The sequence below is a fragment of the Miniopterus natalensis genome, chromosome 17 (genome assembly GCF_054644295.1).
Source record: "Miniopterus natalensis isolate mMinNat1 chromosome 17, mMinNat1.hap1, whole genome shotgun sequence".
NCBI lineage: Eukaryota > Metazoa > Chordata > Mammalia > Chiroptera > Miniopteridae > Miniopterus > Miniopterus natalensis.
In genome coordinates, this window is record NC_142097.1 from 10,323,263 (window position 1) to 10,346,921 (window position 23,659).

Consider the following 23,659-nt stretch of genomic DNA (forward strand, 5'->3'; position numbering starts at 1 on the left):
GAAGGATACATAAATCCTACTTCTGGATAGGAGGCATGTCAGAGAACATGAGGGCCATTATTTAAAAGTGCTGTACCCACAGCAGCCTCAGAAAAACCAGCCCTGTTTGGTGAGGGGCTCAGAAAAACCAGCCCTGCCCTGACAGGCCACACTCTGGAGAGTTGGCCTTATATGCACAGAAAAGAAACACGAACTCTACCAGCCTCCTGTGCTACGTGCTCAGGAAGAGCTTCCATGGGGAGGGCACATCACAAGGGTTCAGAGAAGGGGCTGGAGTTGGAGTTGTCAGGACGCTTCCTGGAATCACCATGTGCCGGGCACAGGGGAAACAAAGATAGAAAACTTTAAGGAGTAGCTTTGAAGGGCAGTGCATGGTGTAGAGGGAGGATGTGTAAAGAAATACTACCACCTGATGTAGCAGGTGCCACATGAGAGATGCCTAGAGAAGGGACAATATACCCGTCTCAGAGGCTCGGAGAAGATTTCCCAGGAAAAGTGATGTCTGAGCCAAAGGAGAAGGGTTTCCAAGGTACAGGAACAAGCTCGGGCAAAGGCACGGAGACGTAAGAAAACAGTGTTTGGCCAACTATGAATGATTCAGAGTGACTGTGAGGTGGGCAGAGCTGAGAGATAAGGCTCCAGGGACACACTGGGGTCAGGTTCCAAGAAGCGTTACAAAGGTAGATCACTTACTGATGAGAAGCAGGCAAGTGGCATGAAGAAAGAGGGTGCCCGTGATCTGGTGGCACTGCCATTAAGCCTGGGAGAGATCACAAAAGGGGGGGGGTCAGGAAGCAAGGTGGTTTGGACACGTGGATTATGAGAAGCCTGTGAGGCACTCACGTGGAGATTCCAGTTTGATATGTTTGGCCAGGTATGCCCGAGGGCCAGAGAAGGGGAGCAGCTTGCTGATGGAGAGCCTTGCATGTCAGGGCTACGGGCCAAGCCTATATTCTGTAGGCAAGGCAGAGCCAGAGGAGATTTTAACTAAGCGATCATAATGGCCAGTGGTCAATGAGGGCTCACTGCATGCTGAGTACAGTCCCAAGTGTTTGTTTTTTTAAATAAACTTTTATATATATATATATCTTTATTGATTTCAGAGAGGAAGGGAGAGGGAAAGAGAGACAGAAACATCAATGATGAGAGAGTCATTGATCGAGCCCACGACCTGGGCATGTGCCCTGACCGGGAATCGAACCCCAACCGCCTGGATCCTAGGTTGACGCTCAACCGCTGAGCCACACCCGGCCAGGCCCAAGTGTTTTATATGAATTTATTTGGACCTCACAGTAATCCTGTAAGGTGAGTACCGCTACATTTCATAGAATTTAAGATATCATCAATTGTAATATATACCATTATGTCATGACATGTCTTCAATTTAAGATGGATTCTTCAGAGATGTTAAAATGTAAACAGGAAAAATAAGACCATAGAATCAATGAAATACATGATCTGCATTTAAAATATGAAGAAACAGGAACCAGGAAGTTAAATGACTTGCCCAAGGTCCACTAAGAGCCAGGATTTGAAGCTCAGTTCCAAAGCCCAAATTCCTAACTGTCATTTGATGCTGGATAGGAGGTGGTGAGCATGTGGAGTTTTAAGACCAGTGTGGTCGCTGAGGGTACAGTGTATTTGAAGGGAGAGGGCAAAGTCAGATGGCATATCTGGGAGACAAGTCCACAGTAAGAGGATTCTAGGGTGAGCTGGGCAGGAGGAGAGGGCAGATTGGGTAGAGGTCCTTCATGAATGGGTAGAAGTGGTTGGCCCACTGCATGTTGGGTGTGAAAACAAGGACAACTCCAAAATGTTGAGCCTGGGAAAAGTGGTACAGCATAGGCGGCTCCGAGGCAGCTACTGAAGACCAGAGGAGGGCTGTGGTACCTGGGCAGCCACTTGCAGCTTCTCATTCCAGCTGGGGAAGTGACATTGCTTGGCACCTGGTGGGCACTCACTGCATATGTCAAATGAATGAATGAACAAGTTGTTATATGATCTTGGGCAAGTCGTATCATCTTTTTTTTTAAAGTATATTTTTATTGATTTCAGAGAAAGGAAGGGAGAGGGAGAGAGAAATAGAAACATCAGTGAGGAGAGGGTCATCATTGATCGGCCGCTTCCTGCACACCCCACACTGGGGAGTGAGCTGCAACCCGGGCATGTGCCCTGAGCAGGAATCAAACTGCGATCTCCTGGATCCTAGGTCGGTGTTCAACCGCTGAGCCATGCCAACTGGGCAAGTTAGATAATCTTGCTGTATGATCTCTAGGTCTCATTTTTGCATGTAATATGACAGGAGCAGATTAGAACATGTAAAACAACATGGAAGGTACTTTCCTGGAAGGGGTAGGCATTCCTCTCCCCATCCCAGGACCTTTACGGGTACCCCCAGAACAGTGGTTCCAACCCTGACTGTAAGTTAGATGAACCAAGGCCCCATATGAGACCACTAAATTCAGAATCTCTGGCGGCGAGGTCCAGGCATGGGTAATTTTTAAAGCTTCTAAGGTGACTCTAACGTGCAGCTAATCAAGAACCTTGACCCTGGAGCCTCCAAGTACCCAATTTTGAAAACCACTGAGGTAGGTGAGGGTCTGGATCCCTTCCAGGCCTAGGCCTTGTGGTTGGTAACAGGCCTTTCTTTTCATGTCCCATATCTCATCTCCCAAACCAAAACTCCTGATAGCCAGGAGACCAAACACCAGAGTTTTTCAACCACATACTATTGGCATTTTGGACTGGAAAATTCTTTGTTGTGGAGAGACTCTTGGGCATTTTAGAATGTTGAGCAGCATCCCTGGTCTCTACCCACTAGATGCCAGTAGCATTACTCCCCCCCCCCCCCCCCCCCGCCATCAAAGCAATAAAAAATGTCTCCAGACATTGGCAAATGTCTCAGGGGTGAAAAATCCCCCCAGTTGAGAACCACTGTGCTCCACTGAGTTTCCTGTCCTCCCATCCAGTTGCAGACAGAGACCAGGCAGGGGTAGAGGCCATTTCACAGCAGTTTAGTTGGGCCTGGCAGGAGGGAAGCCTCTGTGGGAGGCCAAGCTTCACAATGTTAAATGGAGGGAGCGCATGCCAGCAGACTGACTGATGTGGTCTCGCTGGAGAGGGAGGAAGTTTTCCAGAACACTCATTCCCGGATTCCCAATCAGTCATAGGAGGGCCAAGAGTAGCTTCAGGGGCAAACAGCCCCCACTTTACGGGAACAGGCAGAAAGGGGTGTGGCAGTGGTGGTGTGTGCGGAGGGGATTCTTTCCTTCTGTAGATATTTTCCTGGCATTGGTGACTGCCCTGTCTGATTGGTTGAGGGCTGGAGGGGAGGAACTTTCCAGCTGTGGCTGCCTGGATCCCTGGAGGCTCTCTGACAGTGGGATCATGGGGACATCTGGGTTTCAGAATCTGGAAGACTGAAACTTTGGGGCTGGAACTAAGAGGCTGGATGCCTACCCCCCCATCCCCCAAGTGAAGTGGAAGTTGTGGGTACACTCTCCTTACAGCTGGAGGCTGGGTTCTGTTAGTATCTTCCTCTTTGTAAGTCACTTTTTATTTCAAGGCGACGGAACCTGATGGAAGATGGAGGTGGGAGGTCTGGGAAGAGAAGGGGAAGAAAGGGAAGGGAAGGGGAAGGGGAAGGGGAAGGGGAAGGGGAAGGGGAAGGGGAAGGGAAGGGAAGGGAAGGGAAGGGAAGGGAAGGGAAGGGAAGGGAAGGGAAGGGAAGGGAAGGGAAGGGAAGGGAAGGGAAGGGAAGGGAAGGGAAGGGAGCTGGAAGGGAAGGAGGAAGGATGGGTGGTGGAAGGTACTGGGCGGGTCAGAGGTGGTGAGGCTGTTTCCTGCCCTTATCCCCTGACTCACTCCAGCACAAGGCTCAGGACGCCCAGTAACAGGATAGTTCCAGAGACAGAGAGGAGCAGAATCCTGGCTTCCCAAAGATCATGACTTCCTGCAGGGAACCCAGGAAGCAGTGAAAGATCCTGGGGACTATACCCGTTGACACTGGGGGCGCCTAAGAGCTCAAATATCTGGGTGAGGTGAGGCAGGGTTGGGGAGTAAGGACCTGGGAAGCAGCGCTTTTGGGGCCAGCAGAGCACCTCGAAGCTCTCGCAGGTGGAACAGTTGTACAGGGTGGTGCTGCCCCCTGCAGGAGAGAGTGGGACCAGAGCTGGGGAGGGGAAGCCCCAACTCCACCCTTCCAGAGTATCCACTTCCTCCCTCCAACTGCCAGGCTCTCCTCAGGTACCCCAAGCCCCTTGTCCTCACTACCCTTTCCTTTTCTACTCACAACAGGTGGGACTGCAGAGAGCTGAAATGAAAGACAAGGAGGGGTGGGCGTAGTTGAACAGTTCAGCCACACGCCCCTTGGCCCGAGACCCTTGGCACCCCTTGATTCCCCTCCACATCAGTACCTTCCCTGGTGTACTCAGGAAACTTGATATTTTGAAGCCATTTCCAATATGAAGGGAGTGAGGATAAAGACCTTTTGATCTCTGGGGAGGCAGAGAGCAGCAGTTCTACCCAGGGCCTCAACAGTACCTGTTCACCTCCACCCCTTTACCCAGCAACCCCCCAAACAACCCCTTCTGTCTCCACCTGCCCTCCACTCCTGCCTGCCTCCTCAGCCCCTTCCTCCCATTCCCCTCCTTGATGCCCATCCAAGCTCCTAGGTTGTGCCTTCCCCAATGACCTCACCAATGACCCTCAGGACTCTGTGAGTCTTCTCTGTGACTCTGTTCATAGACACTTCATCTGTGGAGATGGGCAAGGACCAGTGATTTCTTCATCAGCCCAGAAGAAGATTCTGGGGTCTTTCTTGACTTTCCCAAGGTCCAAAGAAGCTCTCCCAGAGGGAGAGGCTAGTGAGTTCAGGGAGGGCTGTGGACTGAGGTGATGGCTGAGGGGCACAGCTGGGAAGCCACATGTTTCCCTGCTTGGGGCATGGGGGTGACTATTGCTGGGTCCATCCCTGGATGTCTGGACTTACCTAAGGCAAAGGTCGAGAAGTTCCAGGAGACCATACAGTCCTCCCACTGGGTAAGCATCTCGCTGCAGAGCCAAGTCAGGCGGTCTGACAACTCATGGTCTGGGAGGCGGCAGAAGATACAGGCCTGGGCAGCTGCCAGGAAAGCCACACCTAGTGCCAGCATCCACATGAGGCCCAATGGGGAATGCTAGAGCTGGCCCCACCTGGCATAGGAAGGCTCTGTGATCCTGGTTCCAGCCCTTTGCCTGGAAGTTGTAGTGTTCCAGAACAGTTGGAGGTTCTTGAGCATTCTAGAACAGTGCCACTGCTCCATTCCTGGCTGGGGCCCAAGGAACTGGGGACCAGAAGACGACATCGCTAATGGGAGATGGGTGGAGAAAGCAGGACTTCTGCTGCAAAGGGGACAGCACCCCCAACCTGGCCCTCAGCAGCCTGTACAAGTTTGTGGTTCCAAAAGCAACTTTATTTTTCCTCTTGTCAGTGATAAATAATAAGTGACTCCCCCCGGGGAGTTGTTCATGAGTATCCCATGCCCTCGGGGATGCAGAAATCCCATCCCTTCCCATATCCCCCCCAACTCTCCCCAAACTCTCCTGTTTAGTTCCTCTCTACCCTGAGCAGCCTTGAGTCTTTCCTCAGCTATCTCCTAGCAACAGGCCCATGGTTGCCTTAACAACCAAGAATTCTATGAAGGTCTCCAAGGCCTGGCTAAGCCCAGCGGCTTCTCTTACCTCTCTCACCAGGAAGATCCCAGTGACTTAAACGCCACCAGGCCTTCCTGCATACGTGGTGACGTGAGTGCACATGTATGCATGTACGCAGCCCTTGTGGTTAAACTATTCGTTCTCAGTTTACTCATACCCATAGACACACCTGGTGCCCAAACAGTGTCTGGGCAACCCAAACAGGCCTGGACATGCAGAGACCACAGAAAGGCCAACACACAGACACCATCATGAGCAACACAGATGGGAGCCCAGATGTCAGGGACTCACACATCAGTCAGACACACACTGACACACACGATTACATGAAGGGAGTTAGGCCAAGGCTCAAGAAGACACCACCCTCCTCCCCATGACCAGCTCTACCAATATTAGATCCTTAAAACATTTGGATCTCCAGAGGGATGCAAATTAGAGGATTCTCCTAGCTCTCTTATGCCAGCCTAGGGTGGGCTGTAGCCTTTCTGTCTTCCTCAGTAGGTGGGTTGGGACACAGCAAAGAATCTCCCTTCCCAGGCCAGGCCACTCAGCTCCAGGAAGAGAAGTCACAGTCCAGGAGACCACATTAGAGCAATCCAAAGTCAAAGTCCCTCTTCCTCCCAGACCTTAGTGTCCCTGCAGTGTTCTGCTAGGCCTAGCCTGGGCAGAGAAGTGTCCCCACTTTTCCAAACCCCTGAATATTGAGCTCCAACCAAGGAAACTGGAGGTCCCCAGGCTCAGGTGAGAACAAGCCAAGGGAACCTTCCCCACCCCTCCCCTCCCAGGATTAGCACCAGTCCAGACCCTCTGTAACACTTGTGAGCCCTCAGTGGGCTTGGGTTTGGGGAGTCCTGCCCACATTTAAGCTCCAGTCAGGTGCAGTGGGACCTCTCACTCTCACAGCTCCCGAAGCAGAGCTAGGAAAGGGCTTCAGGGGAGCCTTCTTCCTCTTTGCTGTCCCCTTCTCTCCCCACCTCCAGTCAAACTGAGGGCAATATTCCCAGTTCTGTTTTTAGTGCCGGACAAAGCGCAGAGATCTGGAGTTGAGCAGGTCTTCAGGGTCAGGGAAAACGGAGTCTAGACGGAAGCCATGCTCCAGAGCCACCCGAAGCACCTCCTCCAGAAAGCCCGGTGTGCCCACCACTTCCCTTGGCTCTCCTGGCCCCCCTGTCCACAGTGGCTGAAGCCCCAGTTTCCTGTACTCCCCTTCCGGAAGTTCCGTGGGGCGGGGGGCCCACTCCAGACGAAAGTGTGGTCCTCCTTCTGCTCTCTCCTCGTTGGCCACACCAAATCGGGCCCTCATGGCACCCAGACACTCTGGGTCGGTGCAGAAGAGGTTGGCTCGGAAGGTGTCCACCTGGACAGAGCTCAGCTCATAGTGGTGTGGGCCCCGGCGAGCAGAGAAGTGCACCATGCGGGGGCTGGCATCTACATCTGCGTGGAGCAGGGCAGCTCTGGGCGCAGGGCTCCCCTGAGAGGCCTCCAGTTCCCGCAGGGCGTCTAGGAGAGGTTGGATCTGGTAGAAGTCAGCCTCTGCCCTGAGAAGCGCTGTCTCCCCATATCCAAGGGGCAGATCCAGGCGGCCCAGTCGTAGGAAATTGAGAATGTGCCGGAAGGCTTTGCCATCTCGGTCAATGAAGTAGTAGTGGCCACCTCCCTGGGAGTTGAGGTTCGGGGGAATGGGGGTGTCAGCCCTAAACATGGCCCCCAGCATGGAGTCTGGGAAGCGAGTCAGGGTCTCCAACGTGGTGGAATATAACGTGCCCCCCACATTCAGGGTCACGGGGCCCCCAAAGGAGGGGGGTGAAGGGGGCACAGGAGGAGGGGAAATTTTGGGGGGTACTGGAGACACAGAAAGAGAAGAAAAGGCAGAACTTCCTGGGTGTGTGCAGAATTGAGTCGTAAGGTTTGCACCGCAGTTGGAGGCACTGGTTGGAGTACAAGGCAGCAAGATTCCAGGCTCACCCAGCTACCTTGGGAGTGGGGATGGCTTCTGGGCACAGAAATGCCCAAAGGTTTAGAAAACGGATGAAAAGAGCACGGGGAAGTCCAAGAGGGAGGGAGGTTTAGGTACAGACGCATCCGATCCTGGGTGACCAGCGATTCCTTTCTGTGGCGTTTAGACAGTGGGTTTCCGGAATCCAGCCAGCAGGTGACCCGCGAGCACAAGGCCGACTCTTTGAAGGGTCCAGCTTCCGAGTCCTCGGGAAGATCGCTGCGGCCGCGGGTGAGTCCACGCAGGGTTCCCGGGCCAGTCAGAGGCCTGGCTCCCGCGCGGGTCCCAGGGGACGGAGGCGGGGCTCCCGGGGCTGATGCAGAGGCGCCTGGCGACCGGCTGGGGAGCGGGGATGCGCTCTAAGTCCGAGCCGCGGCGGTCCGATCGTCCGAAGACTCTGGTGGAAGCGGTCGGGAGTCGGACCGGGCGCGTCGCCTCACCCCAGCGTCCCCGCAGCAGCTTAAGTCCTCTCCGCCCCCAGGAAGTGGCCTAAGGGCTGCAGCCCCGGGACCTTTAAGAGACGGCTCCGCCCCCTTGGCGCCCCGCCCCCGCCCCCGTGGGGTCCCGCCCCCCGCCCCCGTGGGGCCCCGGCGCCTCGGGTGGAGGTGGGAGCGGAGAGTGACGAACTGGAGACACTGGGAGGACGCGGAAGACAGGCTGGACTGGACAGGCGGACGCGAGCGGGGTGGGGACCGGGGGATGACTCCCGCACGTCGCTGCTCCGGATGTGGCCGCGGAGGCCGCCAGCCAGTCCCAGGTGTGCCCGACCTCACGTCTGCAACTCGGCGGGGCGGGAGCCCCCAGCCCCGCCGCCCTGAGGAAGCAGAGGCGTGGCCCTCGGGAGCCTGGGGACCCGCAGATCCCCGCCCGTCTCTCCCGTCCGGAATTCCCGAGGGGGAGGGTGCTGAGCCGCCGCATTCCCGGGATGCCGCAGGGCGGGGTGGCCGAGCCAGCCCTCCATCCCCGCCCCACGCCGGCGCCCCCTTAAGGGAAGGCCGGCCCCAGCCCGCGGGAGCAGCCTCTCTCCTCCGCCCGAAGGCTCTGGCCACCTTGCCTGAGCCCCAGAGCCCTGCCCCAGGGCCCCCCGGTGCTAGGGCTGAGGCCACAGCCTCCAGTTCACTCCCTGGGAGTTGCTCCTAGTGTGACTGGAGCTCACAGACTCCTATCCACTCGCACCCCGGGAGCCACGGCGCCCAACACCCTGCAGGCCAGAGGTGGAGCCCAATAAATGAACTAGGAAGGCAAGAGCAAAGCACAAAGGTTTTTGTTTGTTTGTTTGTTTTAAATATATCTTTATTGATTTCATAGAGAGGAAAGGAGAGGAATAGAGAGATAGAAACATCAATGATGAGAGTCATTGACTGGCTGCCTCCCGAAGGCCCGAGCCTGCACCCCGGGCATGTGCCCCGACCAGAATCGAACCCCGATCGCCTGGATCCTGGGTCGACGCTCAACCACTAAGCCACGCCCGGTGGGGCAAGCACAAAGGTTTTAATGGGCACAGGGCAGGCGGGGGTCGTGGGCCCTGGAAAGCCTGGAATCAAAGCGTGTGGAGGTCATGAGTACGTCGGCTCAGCTTCTCGGGGTCGTCTGACGCCATAAGGGAGAAGTCACGGAAGATGTCAAGATATGTCTCGTCTCCTAAGGCGAGGGAGCAAGGGCTGGGAGCCCGGAAGGCTGGGCCCCTAGCTCAGGAGAGTATGCTGGGGACCCCCGGGCGGTCCTGGTACTGGCGTGGGTGGAAGCAACACCTGAGGTATCAGGGCACAGCCTTTGCCTTTCCCCCCCCTCTGTTTTGAGGCCCAGCGTGTCCAACACGCCCCTTACATATTTGTTGAATAAATAATAGAATTAATCAATGAAGCTGGACACGAGGGGTACAGGTCACCAGGGGCCAGAAGCCCAGAGTTACAATGATGGGCCGGGTGGGGGTGGGGGGGTACTTTACCTGCCTGGCCCTGGGCTGCTTCTGCCTCTCTCATCTTTGCCAATCGAAGCCTAAAGAGGAGGGAATTAAGGAATGAATGACAATCTCCCCCCCCCCCCCCAACTTCCCATCCATTAAGCTGGGTTGTTTATTCATCTGCTTGCCCTGGATCTAGTGCTTAAAAGATGCCTGACAACATTTTTGAGGAATGATGATTCTCAGGATGAGCTCACCGTTCTTGGACCCTGCCTACACCTTTGCTACTCCACACTGTCAACACCTGGGAGCATCCTGTCTGTTGCCTGGTCCAGGAGCTGATCCCCCCGCTCCCCAGGTCTCCCCTGGCACACTGGGGTCTTGGAGTTAGCTATGCCCATGTGAAAGGTGCTAGTCCTGCCCTGTCATGCATCCTCACAGAGTGACGATGTCAGCATTGGCTGTTTCCATGGCGATGGTCAGAGGGTCCCTGCCTTCAGAGTCCTGAGCTCCCAGGTCAGCTCCCCTTTTCAGGAACAGGCAGGCCAGTCTAGAGAGGATAGCCAGGTTTAGCCAGGAGCTCATCCCATCTGGAACCTTCCTCCCCAAGCCATCATCGCTGCCACTGCTACCCAGTGTGGCCAAGGATGGTTGCGTGGTGAAGCGGCCCCCGGCCATGGCTGTCTGCTTGGTTCACATTCGCCCCATTCTGGAGGAGAAACTCACAGGCCAGAAGAGAATTCTGTATTGAGAAGTAGAGAATAGGGAGAGAGGGTGGCATCTTTAGAGACAGATTTAAAGATTTTTAGAGTGGGGTCAGTTCAGAGGGCCCGGTGTGGGATCAGGAATTTAGGGGTACAGCTAGGTGTCATGCTCTGCTCTAGCTCTTTACATGTATCCATACATTACATCTACAGTACAATCTAATGAGGTATGGGATCCCTATTTTAGATGAGGAAACTGAGGCACAGAGGTTCATAACTGTAAGTAGTAAGAGCCTGGATTCAAACCCAGGTTGTTTACCTCCAAATCACACACTCTTAGCAAATAGTCTCTATTGGTTATCATTCCCTATTGGGTGGGTGGATGGGGGTGAGAGAGTCAGGAGTAGGGAAGAGAAGCAGCCTTAGGGCGGGGTGGGGAGGTTGACAAGAGCCTCACAGCAGCTGTGGCCTGGATTAGTGGTGTGGCGTTCTCCTGACTCGTGTTGACCCAGTTGACATCAGCTCCATGGGCAAGGGCATCAGCCATAGTGGGGAGGGATGGAGGATGCCCAGCAGCTTGAAACAGCAGGGCCCCAGGGTGCAGGCTGCCCAGGTTACCAGAGGGTGGTTCTGTTAGGGGAAATCAGCTTTGAGTCTGCGAAGAAAGCCTTCAGCAAAGCCCCCTGATGCTGTAATGGGTAGGTCACTTAGCGATTGTGGGGAAGCCTTCAAGATTCTGGGGATTGGTGGGGAGTGGAGGGGTGTGTGAGTGTGTATGTGTGTGGGGCCCCTAGGGCTAGAAAGCATCACTCACCTCTTCCAGTCCAACCACCCTGACTGGCTGGGATGTTGTGACTGAGCTGACTCACTGAAGGTCTGCCTCAGCTCTCTTGGCTCCCTCTTCTCTAGCCAAACTCACACCCGCCTTCACAGGCCTTTAGAGACCCTAGCTCCTTCTCACTCCTGACTTTCTTATGCTGTTGAAACCCTTACATCGCCCTCCCTACCTACTCCCAGCCCCACACCCCTTCCCATTCTTCACTATAAGCCCTAGAACCTTACCTTCTAAACCAGTGCCCCCCCCCCCCAAAAAAAACCCCACCCAGTGCCGATGTGGTCTAGCTCCTCAACATTCTCAAAGGGAAGATCTGGTCCTCATACTCTGAATCTCCCCACCAGGTATGACACAGTGCTGAGCACACAGTAGGTGCTCAATGAATGCCCAGCCAATCCTATACCTGGCTTGGTTCTGAAGCTCCCTGGCCGGGGCTTAATGGGAGGCTTTGGGGGCAGAGGAGGCTGCCCCCTTGGGGGCCCCCAGCCACCTCTTCGCCCTCGAACCTCAGGAAGCTTGGTCAGGAACTTCTTCTCCACATATTTGGCATGGATCCAGGCCTCCTTCTCCTGCCTGGAGGGCGGGGCAAAGAAAGGGACGGTCTTCCCTCCTCTCATTCCAGACTCCAGCCTCCCTGTGAAGAGGGCAGCCCAGACCCTCCCCCCGCCTCACCGGGAGCAGCTGGGCCCGGGTTTCTTCACTGCCATAGCCTCCACACGGGCCTCATAGATCTGGTTGATGACTACATTTCCCAGCTCGCACATAAGCTTCAGGTGCCAAGGCAGAGGCAGACAATTAGGTAGGGTTGGGGGAGTGTCTGAGCCCTCAGAGCTTTGCAGCTCTGTCCTCAACCCACAACCCCCACCCTCTTCATAACACCCCCAAGTCACCTTCACTAGTTCTGGCTCCCACGAGTCAAGTGTCAGAGACCGGACTTTGGAGAAATGAACTCCAAGGCTCCTAGAAGACCAGAGTGGAAGTCAGGCCCTATGTGAGGCAGCAGCTGGGGGAGTGGCTGCTGCTCCTGCAAAGACTTGGAGACAAAGTCTTGCAGGGGAGCCCACGCAGAGGCACTGGGCGAGGAGGCAGCAGGGCAACTGGGGCCATGTGGCCTTCACCTGCATCTGGCAGGATCCTGCCCATCACCATCCCCTCTTCTCACTTCTTCTCCTACATTTCATTTTAAGGGCATCATCTTCTCCATCCACCTCCCTTCTCTCTTGGCACTTTGGCCTAGACAACTCTTTCCTGCCATTCTTCTACCAAACTGACTCAGGGTGAGGGCCATACAGATTTGTTAAGGCCACACAACCTCTCCTCTCTCTGCTCCTTGTTGGCTCACCCATCCTCAGCAGTCCTGACCCCACACCTCCAATTAAGCCAATAAACTACTGTGGGTGCACCCCAAACCTGGCTAGACCAGGACACTGAGAGGCTGGGCTCATCTGGATCCACCTGGTGCCCCACAGGCTCAGCCCAGGCCTGTGCCCAGTGACAGCCAAAGAGGAAGTCAGGGCAGGGTGATGGGCTCTATCTTGGTTCCCTCCAACACTGCACCCAGAAGGAATGGGGCCCATGCTTGGGGCATTGGGGATTGACCTGTGGATGCCGGAGCACTGAATGCAGAGGGTGACACCAAGGTTGATGCTAGCCCACTCAGGAGTTGGTTCCCGGCAGTCACAACACTGGGCATTGCCATCCACACTCTGCACTTGAGCTGCCACATGCCCCACTCCGCCTGGCTCCCTTCCCCTTGTAGTCCCGCCAGGGCCCAGAGTGGCAGCAGAGCCTATGACCTGGTGTCCTGAGCCCTGGGGCAGACAGGGGAAGAAAGAGTGGCCACGGGGTTTAAGAGAAGGGATGTCCCATCTCCCTGGGCAACCTGGCTCTGAACCCCCATGTTAAGGTACCTGGCCTAGTCCCCGGGGGCTATCATCAAGTCGAGCCTGGCTGAAGGCCGTGGCAATGCTGCTTTGCACAGCATTGATCCACAGCTGTAGAAGGCGCTCTGAGTCAGCTTGCAGGAGGCAGGACCTGGGCAGGAATGGGGACCAAGAGCAGAGAGGGGTCTGAGGCCTGGGGAGCATGTGGCAGGATGAGCAGGCTGACGTTCAGCTAGTAGTCAACTGGTACCAGTCATACTGAAATATTTCTGCACCGGTAGGTTATATCCTTTTAAATATCCCCCAACACCCTTTACCCTCCCCCCAGGCTGCCCCACAATCCAGCCACTAAAAGGTTAATGCCTGGGGGTGCATAGGGGGTTTCTAAGCCCCTGCTCCAGGGATGCCTTTGTGGTTAGCCCTACCTTTCCAGCTGGTAAAGATTTAGAGATATTAGAGCATCACCGCTGGGGATTATACTCACTTGCTGGGAGATACCACCTCAAAGCAGAACCGCCTTTCTGAGTCAGGACAGAGCTTCACTGTGCAGAGACGAAGGTCATCTACCACCACAGTCACAGGGTCCTGGGAGGAGAAGGTGATAAGGAGCAGATATCCGGCCAGGCGAAGCAAGGGCTGAGTATCCCTGGGCCCAGGTCTCCGGCACCCAGGCTACCCACCTTGTACTTCTTCTGATAAACCAGTTGGTTGCTCTGAATAGTAAACCAGCGTCTGCAAGAGGTAGAAGTAGAGTTTGGACATGGGCAGCATCAGAATGAGGCTGGGACAGGGACAGCAGGGAGTCTGTGTCCTTTGCCTCATAAGGATCTTGCTGAGAGGAGAGAGATCAGGGCTGAGTGTCCCATAAGATATTCCAGAGGAGGGTGGACAGTTGTGTAGACTGTCTAAGGGGCACTATTCACATACTTGATATATTTATGAAGACACCTTTCCAGCAGATGACGGTAAAATGCTTTTTCTAATAAAATAAGTCTATTGCACCAGACCAGTGTGGCTCAGTGGTTGAGCATCGACCCAGGAACCAAAAGGTTACTGTTCGATTCCCGGTCAGGGAACATGCCCGGGTTCCAGGCTCGATCTCCAGTAGGGGGCATGCAGGAGGCAGCTGATCAATGATGTTTCTCTCTCATTGATGTTTCTATCTCTCTATCCCTTTCCCTCCCTCTCTTTCTAAAACATTCATAAAAACATATTTAAAGTACCATGAATCTTCTTCTTCTTCTTTTTTTTTTTTAAAATAAGTCTATTACAATAACAATCAGCCACCCCACTCTGTGTAGTTTCTACACCCTGAGGCTCATTAAGAAACTGAATACAGTCAGCCTCTGGGTGTTTTGAGTCTGCCTGATTTGCTTCTGGACCCAGGGCTTGGAAAAGCAGACCTTGGTGGGCATCTTGGTCCTGTTCAAATACACCCAGCCTCAGCAGAGGGAGCCACAAGCTGTGGAGTGTGGAAAACTTCAAACAGGGTACTCAAGGCCAGTCACAAACAGCATCTGACATTGGCCTGTACCAGAGACCATCCAAAAGACTGGGAGTGCTAGCCCTGGCTAGGTGGCTAATTGGTTGGATCGTTGTCCCGATATGCCAAGGTTGCAGGTTCAATCCCCAGTCTGGGCACATACAAGAATCAACCACTGAATGAATAAATGGGTGAAACAGTAAACTGATCTGTCTCTGTCTCTCTCTCCCTTCCTCTCTCAATTCTAAAAAAACAAAAACAAAACAACAAAAACAAAAACAAAAAAAACTAAAACAACAAAAAAACCCGCACAAAAGACTGGGAGTCCTAGCAGATCTACCTAATACATAGAAACAAATCCAAACACACAGCTAAAATGGGGAGACCAAAAAACAAGCCCCAAATGAAAGAACAAAGAATTCTTCAGAAGAAGAGCTAAATGAAATGAAAATAAGCAATCTATCAGATATAGAGTTCAAAATACTGATCATAAGGATGCTCGATAGTATGAGAAAAGAAATGGAAACTATGAAGGAAATTAAGAATGACACAGTAGAAAAAGAACACTGAAAGGAATAAACAGCAGATTAGGGGAAACTGAGGACTGGATCAGCAAATTAGAACACAGGGTAGAAAATATCACTCAACCAGAGAACCAAAAAGAAAAAACAATTAAAAAACAGAAGGGGAGAGCTGTGGAACAACATGAAACATAGCAACATTCAATTCATGGGAGTACCAGAAGATATAGGGTTAGAGCAAGGGTTAAAGAACCTGTTTGAAAAAATAATGGCAGAAAACTTCCCTAACCTGGTGAAGGAAAAAGTCACACAAGTTCAGGAGGCACAGAGCTTCCCAAGCAAGAAGAACCCAAGGATCCCGGCCGGCGTGGCCCAGTGGTTGAGCATCAACCTATGATCCAGGAGATCGAGGTTCGATTTCCGGTCAGGGCGCATGCCTGGGTTGTGGGCTTGATCCCCAGCAGGGAGCATGAAGGAGGCAGCCGATCAATGACTCTCTCTCATCATTGATGTTTCTGTCTTCCTCTCCCTCTTCCATCTTCTCTCTGAAATCAATAAAAAAAACATACAAAGAAGAAGAAGAGGAAGAAGAGGAGGAGGAGGAGGAAGAGGAAGAAGAAGAATCCAAAGAGGCACACGCCTAGGCACATCATAATTAAAATGCCAAAAATTCAAGACAAAGAGAGAATCTTAAAGGCAGCAAGAGAAGAGCAATATTTTACCTACAAAGGAGCTCCCATAAGGCTGTCAGCTGACTTCTCATCAGAAACTCTACAGGCTAGAAGCGAATGGCATGAAGTATTCAAGGTAATGCCAAACGAAGATCTGAAACTAAGAATACTCTATCCAGCAAGGCTCTCATTCAAAATAGATAGTGAAATAAAAAGCTTCCCAGACAAAAAAAAAAAAGGCTAAAGGAGTTTATCACCACCAAACCAGCATTGCAAGAAATGTTAAAGGGACTGCTGCAATAAGTTGAAATAAAGAGAATGAGAAACATAGGCATAAAGAAGTAAAATGGCAATAGATAAGTATCTATCAATAATAACCTTAAATGTAAATGGATTAAAATGCTCCAATCAAAGGACATAGGGTAGCTGAATGGATAAGAAAATAAGACCCAAATATATGCTGGCTACAAGAGACCCACCTCAGAACAAAAGACTCACACAAGCTGGAAAAAAAACAACTTCTGGAGGACTTTAAAGGAGAGATCGACAGCAATACAGTCATAGTAGGGGACTTTTAACACCCCACTGACTTTACTGGTCTTCCAGACAAAAAATCAACAAGGAAGCAGTGATTCTAAATGAGACACTAGAGCAGATGAATTTAACTGACATTTACAGAAATTTTACCCCAAAGCTGCAGACTATGCATTCTTCTCAAGTACACATGGAACATTCTCAAAGACAGACCACATGTTAGGACACAAAACAAGTCTCTACAAGTTCAAGAAGATTGAAATCATATCAAGCATCTTCTCGGGCATTTATACCATGGACTACTATGCAGCTATAAAAACAAAGGATCCCTTACCCTAAGAGACAGCATGGTGGGACCTGGAGAGTATTATGCTGAGCGAAATAAGCCAGTCAGAGAAAGACAAATATCACATGATCTTACTCAGATGTGCAATATGATTAACAAAATAAACCAATGAACAAAATAGATTCAGAGACACAGAAGCATGGAACAGACTGATGAATCTCAGAGGGCAGGCAGGGGTGGGTGTGTAGGGAGAGATTAACTTAAGAATTTACACGCATGTATGCATAACCCATGGACACAGACAATAGTGTGGTGAAGGCCTGGGGGTATGGAGGGGATCAATGTGGGAAAAAAGGGGACATTTGTAATACTTTCAACAATAAAGATAAATTAAAAAAAAAATAAGTCTATTGCTAGAATTTTTTTCGACAGATGGCAGTATCTTGGGGAAAAAGCTCAGTATCCTGGGGAAGGAGCCCAAATGTGATCTAATTTGCACAAAGATCCCATGCGGGCTGGCAGTGGCCCTAGAAGGGGAAGGAATAGAGTCAGAGCAGATCACCCTCCTGTTCTGCACCCTGCAATGGCTCCCCATTTCCCTCAGAGTTGAGCCCAAGTCCCTAGAGAAGCCCACAAGGCCCTATCATAATTCACACCCCTATTAGTTCCAGCTTCATCTCCTACCACTTCCTCCTCCCTTCCTCTGTCCACACCCATGGCCTCCTCTCTGCTCCTCCCAACACTCCAGGTTTCTCAGGGCCTTGGCCTGGCTCTCCCTCCTGCCTAGAACATTCTTCCCTCAAAAGTCCTTTAAGTCTTCACTTAGAAGCCCCTTTCTTGCTCTAGCCGGTTTGCTCAGCAGTTAGAGCATCAGTCTGTGGATGGAAGGGTCCCAGGTTCAATTCTGGCCAAGGGCACATACCTCAGTTGCAGGCCTCCCCCCCAGTCAGGGGGTGAGTGGGAGGCAACCAATCAATGTGTCTCTCTGACATTGATGTTTCTCTCTCTCTCCAACCCCCTTTCTACTCTCTCTGAAAAGCAATGGAAAGAATATCTTCCAGCAAGGATTAAAAAACAAAAAGGAACCTTCTCATGGGGCCTATCCTGACCACTCTGTTTAAAACTGCAACCCTTCCTCAGCTATCCACGTCCCTTACTTTATTATTTTTCTCCCCTAGCACTCTTACCTTCTAACATAACATATGCTAATATAACATTTACTTGTCATATTATTGTCTGTCTTTGCTGATGGAACATAAACTCTCTGAAGCAGGGGGTTTTGTCTTTTTCCTTGCTGTACTTAGCATACTATAACCACTCAAAAAATATTTAATTGGATGGGTTTGGCTGATTGGGGTGTCCTCTCCTCACCTGCTCCAGGTCTTAAATGCGTTGCTGGCCCGTTTGAAGAGATGCCCTTCCATGACCAGGCCACCAGGCCCCTCCTTGAGGCTTGGCTCTGGCTCCTCCCCGCCCAGCTCCTGAGGGCACAGAAAGGTCAAAAGGCAACTTTGTGAGCAGAAAGCAAGGCCCCATGCCCATCTGCCTCCCTCCAGCAGCGGCAGGCCTCACCTTTTGTTTCAGCAGCACATGTCTTTGCTCCATGTCCCTCTTCTCTCGAGCTGAATTCAAGACCAGCTGATGCAACTGGGCATAGGAGGGACATCTCAGGTGGCCTGAACATCCCCCAACTAAGCCAGGAAAGTCATCTCAGAGCCCACTACCCTGCACCACCTGCCTGTTCTATGGGGCCCTACCTGGGCACCCAGCTCCTTGCGATACTGGGCCAGACGACTCAGCTCCTCATGGCCCTGCTGGAAATGTGTAGCCTGGGCCTCCACCAAACGCAGCACCTGGGGTCAAGGTGGGCAGGGAGAAGAGGTGAGGAAGGACCCCTCGGTATTTCCCTCTTCCCTCCTGTTCTCCATCAGCAGGCACCTCCCCACCTTGCCCTTGCGACCACTGCAACTCACAAATTCCATGATGTCAAACTTCCTCTTGTCCTCGATCACATTGATCTGAGGGCCCAAAAGTACCCTAGGTCAGTCTTAAAAACACAGTGCTCCCTCCCAATGCACACCAGGGACTCTCTAGCCTTGAGGTGGCTGAAGCCCTGGCACTCCAAGAGGACTGGTGGGGACAGGCACCTGTAGGGCATAATCCAGTGCCCGTCCCCGGTACCCAGCTCGCGCAGTCTTCAAAGCAGCTGCTGCCTCTTCTGCCTCCTGGACCCGACGCCTGGGGACCTCTGCGTTGTGGGTGAGAGCAGCCTCCAGGCTCTCAGCACCTCGCCAGAAATCCCGGCGAGCCTCTCGAAAACCCCGGAGACCTCTAGAGGTGGTGGATACAAAGAATCACAGATACATCCATCTGCCCCTAGCAGAGAAGTTCCAAGAGCAGGCCCACTCATAGCCTGTCAGTTAGCCTCAGTAGAGTCAGAACTCCAAGGGTGTTCTTGGGATGGGGGACAGCAATCAGGCCACCAGAAACCCCTCGTCTCACAGCTTCATTCAGTGAGGCCCCTGTGGTAATGGGAAGAGGGCTGGAGGACTGGTTTCCCTCCCAACACTCACTCCTTGACCAGGGTTTGGATTTGCTGCTGCAGCGTGTGCTGGGTAGCATCTAGAAGCTCCTGAGGGGAAGCAGAGATTGGAAGGCAAAGGTCAGGACCACAACCTCACTTCCCCCACCTGCCCTACCTACCCCCACTCACTGCATGGCTGTTCAGCTTGTGGCTCAGGCTCTCAGTGAATTTGTCCAGACACTCCTAGGCAAGAAGAGGCAGAGAGAGAGAGAGTACCAGGCATTGGGGGGGGGGGGGGGGGCGGGGTAGGGTAGGGCCCTCCCATCTTTAGACCAGCCAACTATGGCTGTCTTCGATGGAAGCAGGAGCCATGCTGGGACCTGCAAACCCCAGATCAACTCTCCCCCAGCTTCCACAGGATCTCTTCTCATCTCAGACCCCATCCCACCCTGGTTTGGGCCCTAAACATACCGCCATCATGGGCTCTGGTGGACCCAGGTGGGCCAGGTCACAAATGCCGACAATGAAGGCACGGCCAGCAGCAAGGTAATGGCGCCCACTTTCCAGGAGGCCATTACCCAGCTTGAGGAGCTAAGAAGCAACAGGGCAACAGGGAGTCATGCCATGCGCCACCATAGTTGGTGGCAACCCTCACTCCTGCCCCACTTCCCCTCACCTTCCCCTGGGCTGTGCCCCTCCTTCACGACCTTGCCCGTGCTTCTCCGTAGCCCAGCCCAGCTCTTGCAGTTCCTGTTACAGACCTGGTACTTTCTCGTTTCTGTTGCTTTACTCCCACTGCTCTGTGCCTGCAACAAAACTCCTCCCAGCCTGTCATCAAAGCCAGTGCAAGCTTCACCTCCAAAACATCTTTCTCTGTCCACTCCTACGTGTCTCTCCCTGTCCTGCCCCAACTGCTTGGATCCAGAGCTCTTGAGAAACTCCATCCTCATGCACTGGCTGGCTCAAAGGATGAATGCTCTACTTAACTGGTGTAAATTCTACAGTTTCAACTGTCTGGACTTGTCCCATTCTGTGCTTATTGAACATTCCTTCATAAATATAAATTGATCAGTAGGCCACAGGGTCAGGGTGAAGACTGCATGCTAGGGGACTCCTAAGGCCCATTCTGTCTGGTCCCAATTGACAAACAAGGGGACACGTGACTAGCCCGAGGAGGAGGAGGAGGAGGAGGAGGAGGAGGAGGAGGAGGAGGAGGAGGAGGAGGGTCTCTCTGAGAGCCAGGTGGCTGAGCCAGAAGCCAAAGTGAGGTCTCCTGATCCCTGGCCTTTGTTACCGGCAGGAACTGCATTGACCCTGAGGTGATGTCACTTGACTCTGGCCTGAGTCACTGTATCTAGGATGGAGCAAGTGACTGTGGAGCTTGTCAGCTCATCCCAGTGAACTTTTGTTGAACTGAAAAATACTTTTCAGCTAGTGAAGGCTTCAGGGAAATGTAGCTTAAGATGGCTAGCAAGGTCAGTAATGGTCAGTAAACTGGTCACATCAAACCTTATTAGATGTCCCCATGGGATGTCTGTGACAAGGGACAAAAACCCAGATACTCACAACTCCATTGTGTGAAACTGGGGGACTGAATGTGCAGTTTTTTCCTTATCCACCCATCTCCCCCAAATACCTGAGTAAGAAACTTTCATAAGACTAAACTAGTGACAAACTGGTACATCTATACAACAGAATGGAGCACAGCAATGGTACTGTTCGTAATGAACTACAGATACTACTGATATGCAACAACTTGAATAAACTTCAAGGGCATTATTTTGAGTAGGAGGGAAAAGTCAATATTGAAAGGTCACATACTGTATGAGTCCAATTATAATATTCTAGAAACGGCAAAAGTCTAGAGCTGGAGAACAGATAAGTGGTTATCATGGATTAGAGAAAGGGGCAGTACAAAAGAGTTCCTTTGTGGTGATAGGAGCTTTGTATTTTGAGTGTGGTGAAAGTTATAAGAATCTATACACATGATAAAGTGTCACTGAATTATACACAAAGATTTTTTTTTTTAAAGAGCATATGCAAAACAGGTAAAATCCATGTGAGGCCAGTGGACAGTTCATTGCATCACACCAATCTCAATTTCTTGGTTTTGGTAGTATACTAGTTATGTAAGATGCCACCATTGGGGGCAGCTGGGTGGTGCGTATGTGGGATCTCCCTGTACTGTGTTTGCAACTTCTTGTGAATCTATAATTAACTCAAAATAAAAATTTTAATTAAAAAATATATGTATATATTAGTTGGTCATCCACTAACTTTCAGGCCATAGTAGAGGCATTGGAGACTGAGCAAAAACAAAACATAAAAGTCCCTCATGACACATTCTAGTGAAGAAAAGTAGACAAGAAAAAAAATCAGCAAAAGTAGCATGACAGAACATGCTAAGGTGACCCCAGTGATTCCCACCCTTGCATAATCCCTACCCCTTGAGTGTGAGTAAGACCTGGGACTTGCTTCTAACCAGAAGAATGTGGCAAAGGTGATGGGATGGCACTTCTAGGATTAGGTTACGCCACAAGGCAAAGGTGATGGGTTTGCTCCTATGATTACATTCCAATGTAAATTGACACAATCTTGCCAGCACACATGAAGGAGACTCTCCTGCTGGCCTTGAAGAAACAAGTTACTATGAAGTAAATGTCTATGGACAGGGCCACATGGAAGGGGAATTGGTGGCTTCTAGGAGATGAGGGCCTCAGTCACATGAGCTTGGAAGAAAACTCTAAGCCTCAGATGAGACTGCAGCCTCAAGGAACACCTTGACTGCAGCCTGTGAGACCCTGAGCAGAGGACCAGCTAAGCTGTCCCCAACTCTTGACCCACCGAGACTATGATAAAAAATATGTATGAAGTCATTAAATTTGTAATAATTGATTATACAGCAATAGAAAACTAATACAGCAAGTAAATATGTTATGTCAGATTGAGATAAATGCTGTAGAGAAAAACAAAGCCAGTAAGGGAATGGGAGTATATGTATTTTGTACTTGCACATGCATGTGCTGTTTTATAAGGAGGGGCCAGGGAAGGCATTACTGTATCGCATTTTAGTATTTTACTGGTTTGTCCTCCAGTCAGTCTGTGGGCTTCCTGGGCAGAAATAGTCTTGCTCTACCCAACAGCCCAGGGCTGGCATGATGCAGGGCTCAAGAGCCGACAGGGTAAGTCCAAAAGTGAGACTTGTTTTCCAAGATCCCGAGCTCTTTGAGGGTACAGAACCACCTTCTTGTTTCTCTGTTGCCCCCAACATCTACCCCAGATAATTAGCATTCAATAATCCCTGAGACTCATTCTCTGTCTCTAACTTTCTTCCTGGTTCCACCCTTCTCATTTTAATCAGACCCCGAGTCACCTTTTCCAGTCGGGTCTCCAATTCTGACACTTCGGCTTCCACCAGCTCAATAGAGGCTCTGGGAAAGGAGGGATGGTGTCAAGAGAACAGAGCTTGGGTGCATCTGGTCTGTCCACCTTGGCAAGGTCAGGTCAGGGGTTGGGGTTAGGGGGTAGAGGGTACAGACAGAAAAAGGTGGTGGGTTAAGAAGGCCCACCCACCAGCCCTCTTTTGCTCGCTCACTCCACAGTGTGGGAGCTACTATGGCCCAGGCCAGAACAGGAAGGGTAGAAGGAGGGTGGATGTGGTGAGGGCAGGAAGTTGCTAACCGCCCAGAGCAGGTGCTGGGGGAGGGGCAGGGGTCCCAGTGAAAGGAAGGATGGAACACCAGCTCTGGGGCTGAGAGACTGGACGCCCCTCTGGACTTGATAGCAGAGGTACTACTTTGGCCCACAAGCTTGATCTTGTCCCTTTGAGGCCTATTCCCTTCTAGGACATCTGGCTTGGGGAAGGGTGCGTGTGTGTATGGGGGTGTGCGTGTGTGTGCGTGTGCATGTGTGTAGGGGGGTATCGGGCCACCCCTCCCCTGGCCCCCACACTTACCGGAAGCGGGGGGAGTCCTTAAGACACTCCTCAAAATCCAGCTTGACTGTCATCTCAGCTTGATTACTTCAGGCCAGTGGATCCTGGGGCCAGGCGGGTGGGGATACAGGTGGAGGCACTTCCTGCCCCAGAGGGGCGTTGGTGAGGAAGGAGAAAAGTGGTCTCTCTGGGTAAGAGCCTGGGAGGGGTCACAATTCTTTCCCCAAGGGGAAGGGGTGTCCTAGGAGCTCTCACCCCACACTTCCAGGCAGCGCTGGGAGGGGCAGAGGCGGGGCCTGGGCTGAAGAGAGGGGCCTGAGATCAGAGAAGCCACAGCCCCGCCCTCAGAGACTATCTCATGTCACCTTCCTACTGGGGGCCAAGTCTCTCTCTGCTTCTTTCTCCTTTAGTGGTTGAGTTTTGAAAGCCTGGCAGATATAGGTTCAAATCCTGGTTTGGTCACTTAGAGGATGCATGACCCTGGGCAAGCACTCAGGTTCCTGTTTCCTTGTCTGGAAGATGAGGATGACAGCCCAGCCTCAAGGGTTGTTATAAGAATTAAAGATGATACTAGTGAATTACGGTTGACTGAATCACACCAATCATTGTCGTCCTGCTGCGGCCAGGCCTTCTCAGACTCCGAAGATCTTCTGGACTCCAGTCCCCCAGACTACTCTGAACTTTCTTCTCC

At 52.0% G+C, this 23,659-nt stretch overlaps 3 protein-coding genes across 3 annotated transcripts; all 3 read right to left on the reverse strand.

The window, feature by feature from the left end:
- Nucleotides 1–3,825: 3,825 nt before the first annotated feature.
- On the reverse strand, nt 3,826–5,159 carry TMEM95 (transmembrane protein 95). The gene is made up of 6 exons (XM_016222394.2): nt 4,991–5,159; nt 4,699–4,755; nt 4,416–4,496; nt 4,292–4,312; nt 4,067–4,147; nt 3,826–3,952 (listed from the first exon to the last, which is right to left on the reverse strand). Exons 1-6 carry the CDS (start codon nt 5,157–5,159, stop codon nt 3,861–3,863), a joined length of 501 nt encoding a protein of 166 aa, XP_016077880.2. The 3' UTR covers nt 3,826–3,860.
- A 1,144-nt stretch (nt 5,160–6,303) lies between these two features.
- Nucleotides 6,304–7,505, reverse strand: KCTD11 (potassium channel tetramerization domain containing 11). Its single transcript, XM_016222438.2, has one exon. It carries the CDS (start codon nt 7,406–7,408, stop codon nt 6,707–6,709), a length of 702 nt encoding a protein of 233 aa, XP_016077924.2. The 5' UTR covers nt 7,409–7,505; the 3' UTR covers nt 6,304–6,706.
- Nucleotides 7,506–9,092: 1,587 nt separating this feature from the next.
- On the reverse strand, nt 9,093–23,646 carry ACAP1 (ArfGAP with coiled-coil, ankyrin repeat and PH domains 1). The gene is made up of 22 exons (XM_016222436.2): nt 22,990–23,646; nt 22,408–22,465; nt 19,506–19,625; nt 19,224–19,277; nt 19,084–19,142; nt 18,658–18,841; nt 18,484–18,528; nt 18,268–18,363; nt 18,083–18,157; nt 17,882–17,991; nt 13,696–13,747; nt 13,500–13,600; nt 13,043–13,166; nt 12,732–12,943; nt 12,023–12,092; nt 11,805–11,899; nt 11,536–11,705; nt 10,755–10,927; nt 10,226–10,335; nt 10,033–10,143; nt 9,639–9,688; nt 9,093–9,331 (listed from the first exon to the last, which is right to left on the reverse strand). The coding sequence occupies exons 1-22, from the start codon at nt 23,040–23,042 to the stop codon at nt 9,231–9,233; spliced, it is 2,223 nt and encodes a 740-aa protein (XP_016077922.2). The 5' UTR covers nt 23,043–23,646; the 3' UTR covers nt 9,093–9,230.
- Between the last annotated feature and the right edge of the window lie 13 nt (nt 23,647–23,659).

Coding starts and splice junctions, on each gene's coding strand:
- TMEM95 (XM_016222394.2), bottom strand. CDS start 5,159: ATGTGGATGCTGGCACTAGGTGTGGCTTTCCTGGCAGCTGCCCAGGCC. Junction 4,497..4,698: donor CAGAGTCCTGAGGGTCATTG/GTGAGGTCATTG, acceptor CTGCCTCCCCAG/AGATCAAAAGGTCTTTATCC. Junction 4,148..4,291: donor TCTCTGCAGTCCCACCTGTT/GTGAGTAGAAAA, acceptor TCTCTCCTGCAG/GGGGCAGCACCACCCTGTAC.
- KCTD11 (XM_016222438.2), bottom strand. CDS start 7,408: ATGCTGGGGGCCATGTTTAGGGCTGACACCCCCATTCCCCCGAACCTC.
- ACAP1 (XM_016222436.2), bottom strand. CDS start 23,042: ATGACAGTCAAGCTGGATTTTGAGGAGTGTCTTAAGGACTCCCCCCGC. Junction 19,626..22,407: donor TGGAGACCCGACTGGAAAAG/GTGACTCGGGGT, acceptor GTTGCTTCTTAG/CTCCTCAAGCTGGGTAATGG. Junction 9,332..9,638: donor AGCAGCCCAGGGCCAGGCAG/GTAAAGTACCCC, acceptor CCCTCGCCTTAG/GAGACGAGACATATCTTGAC.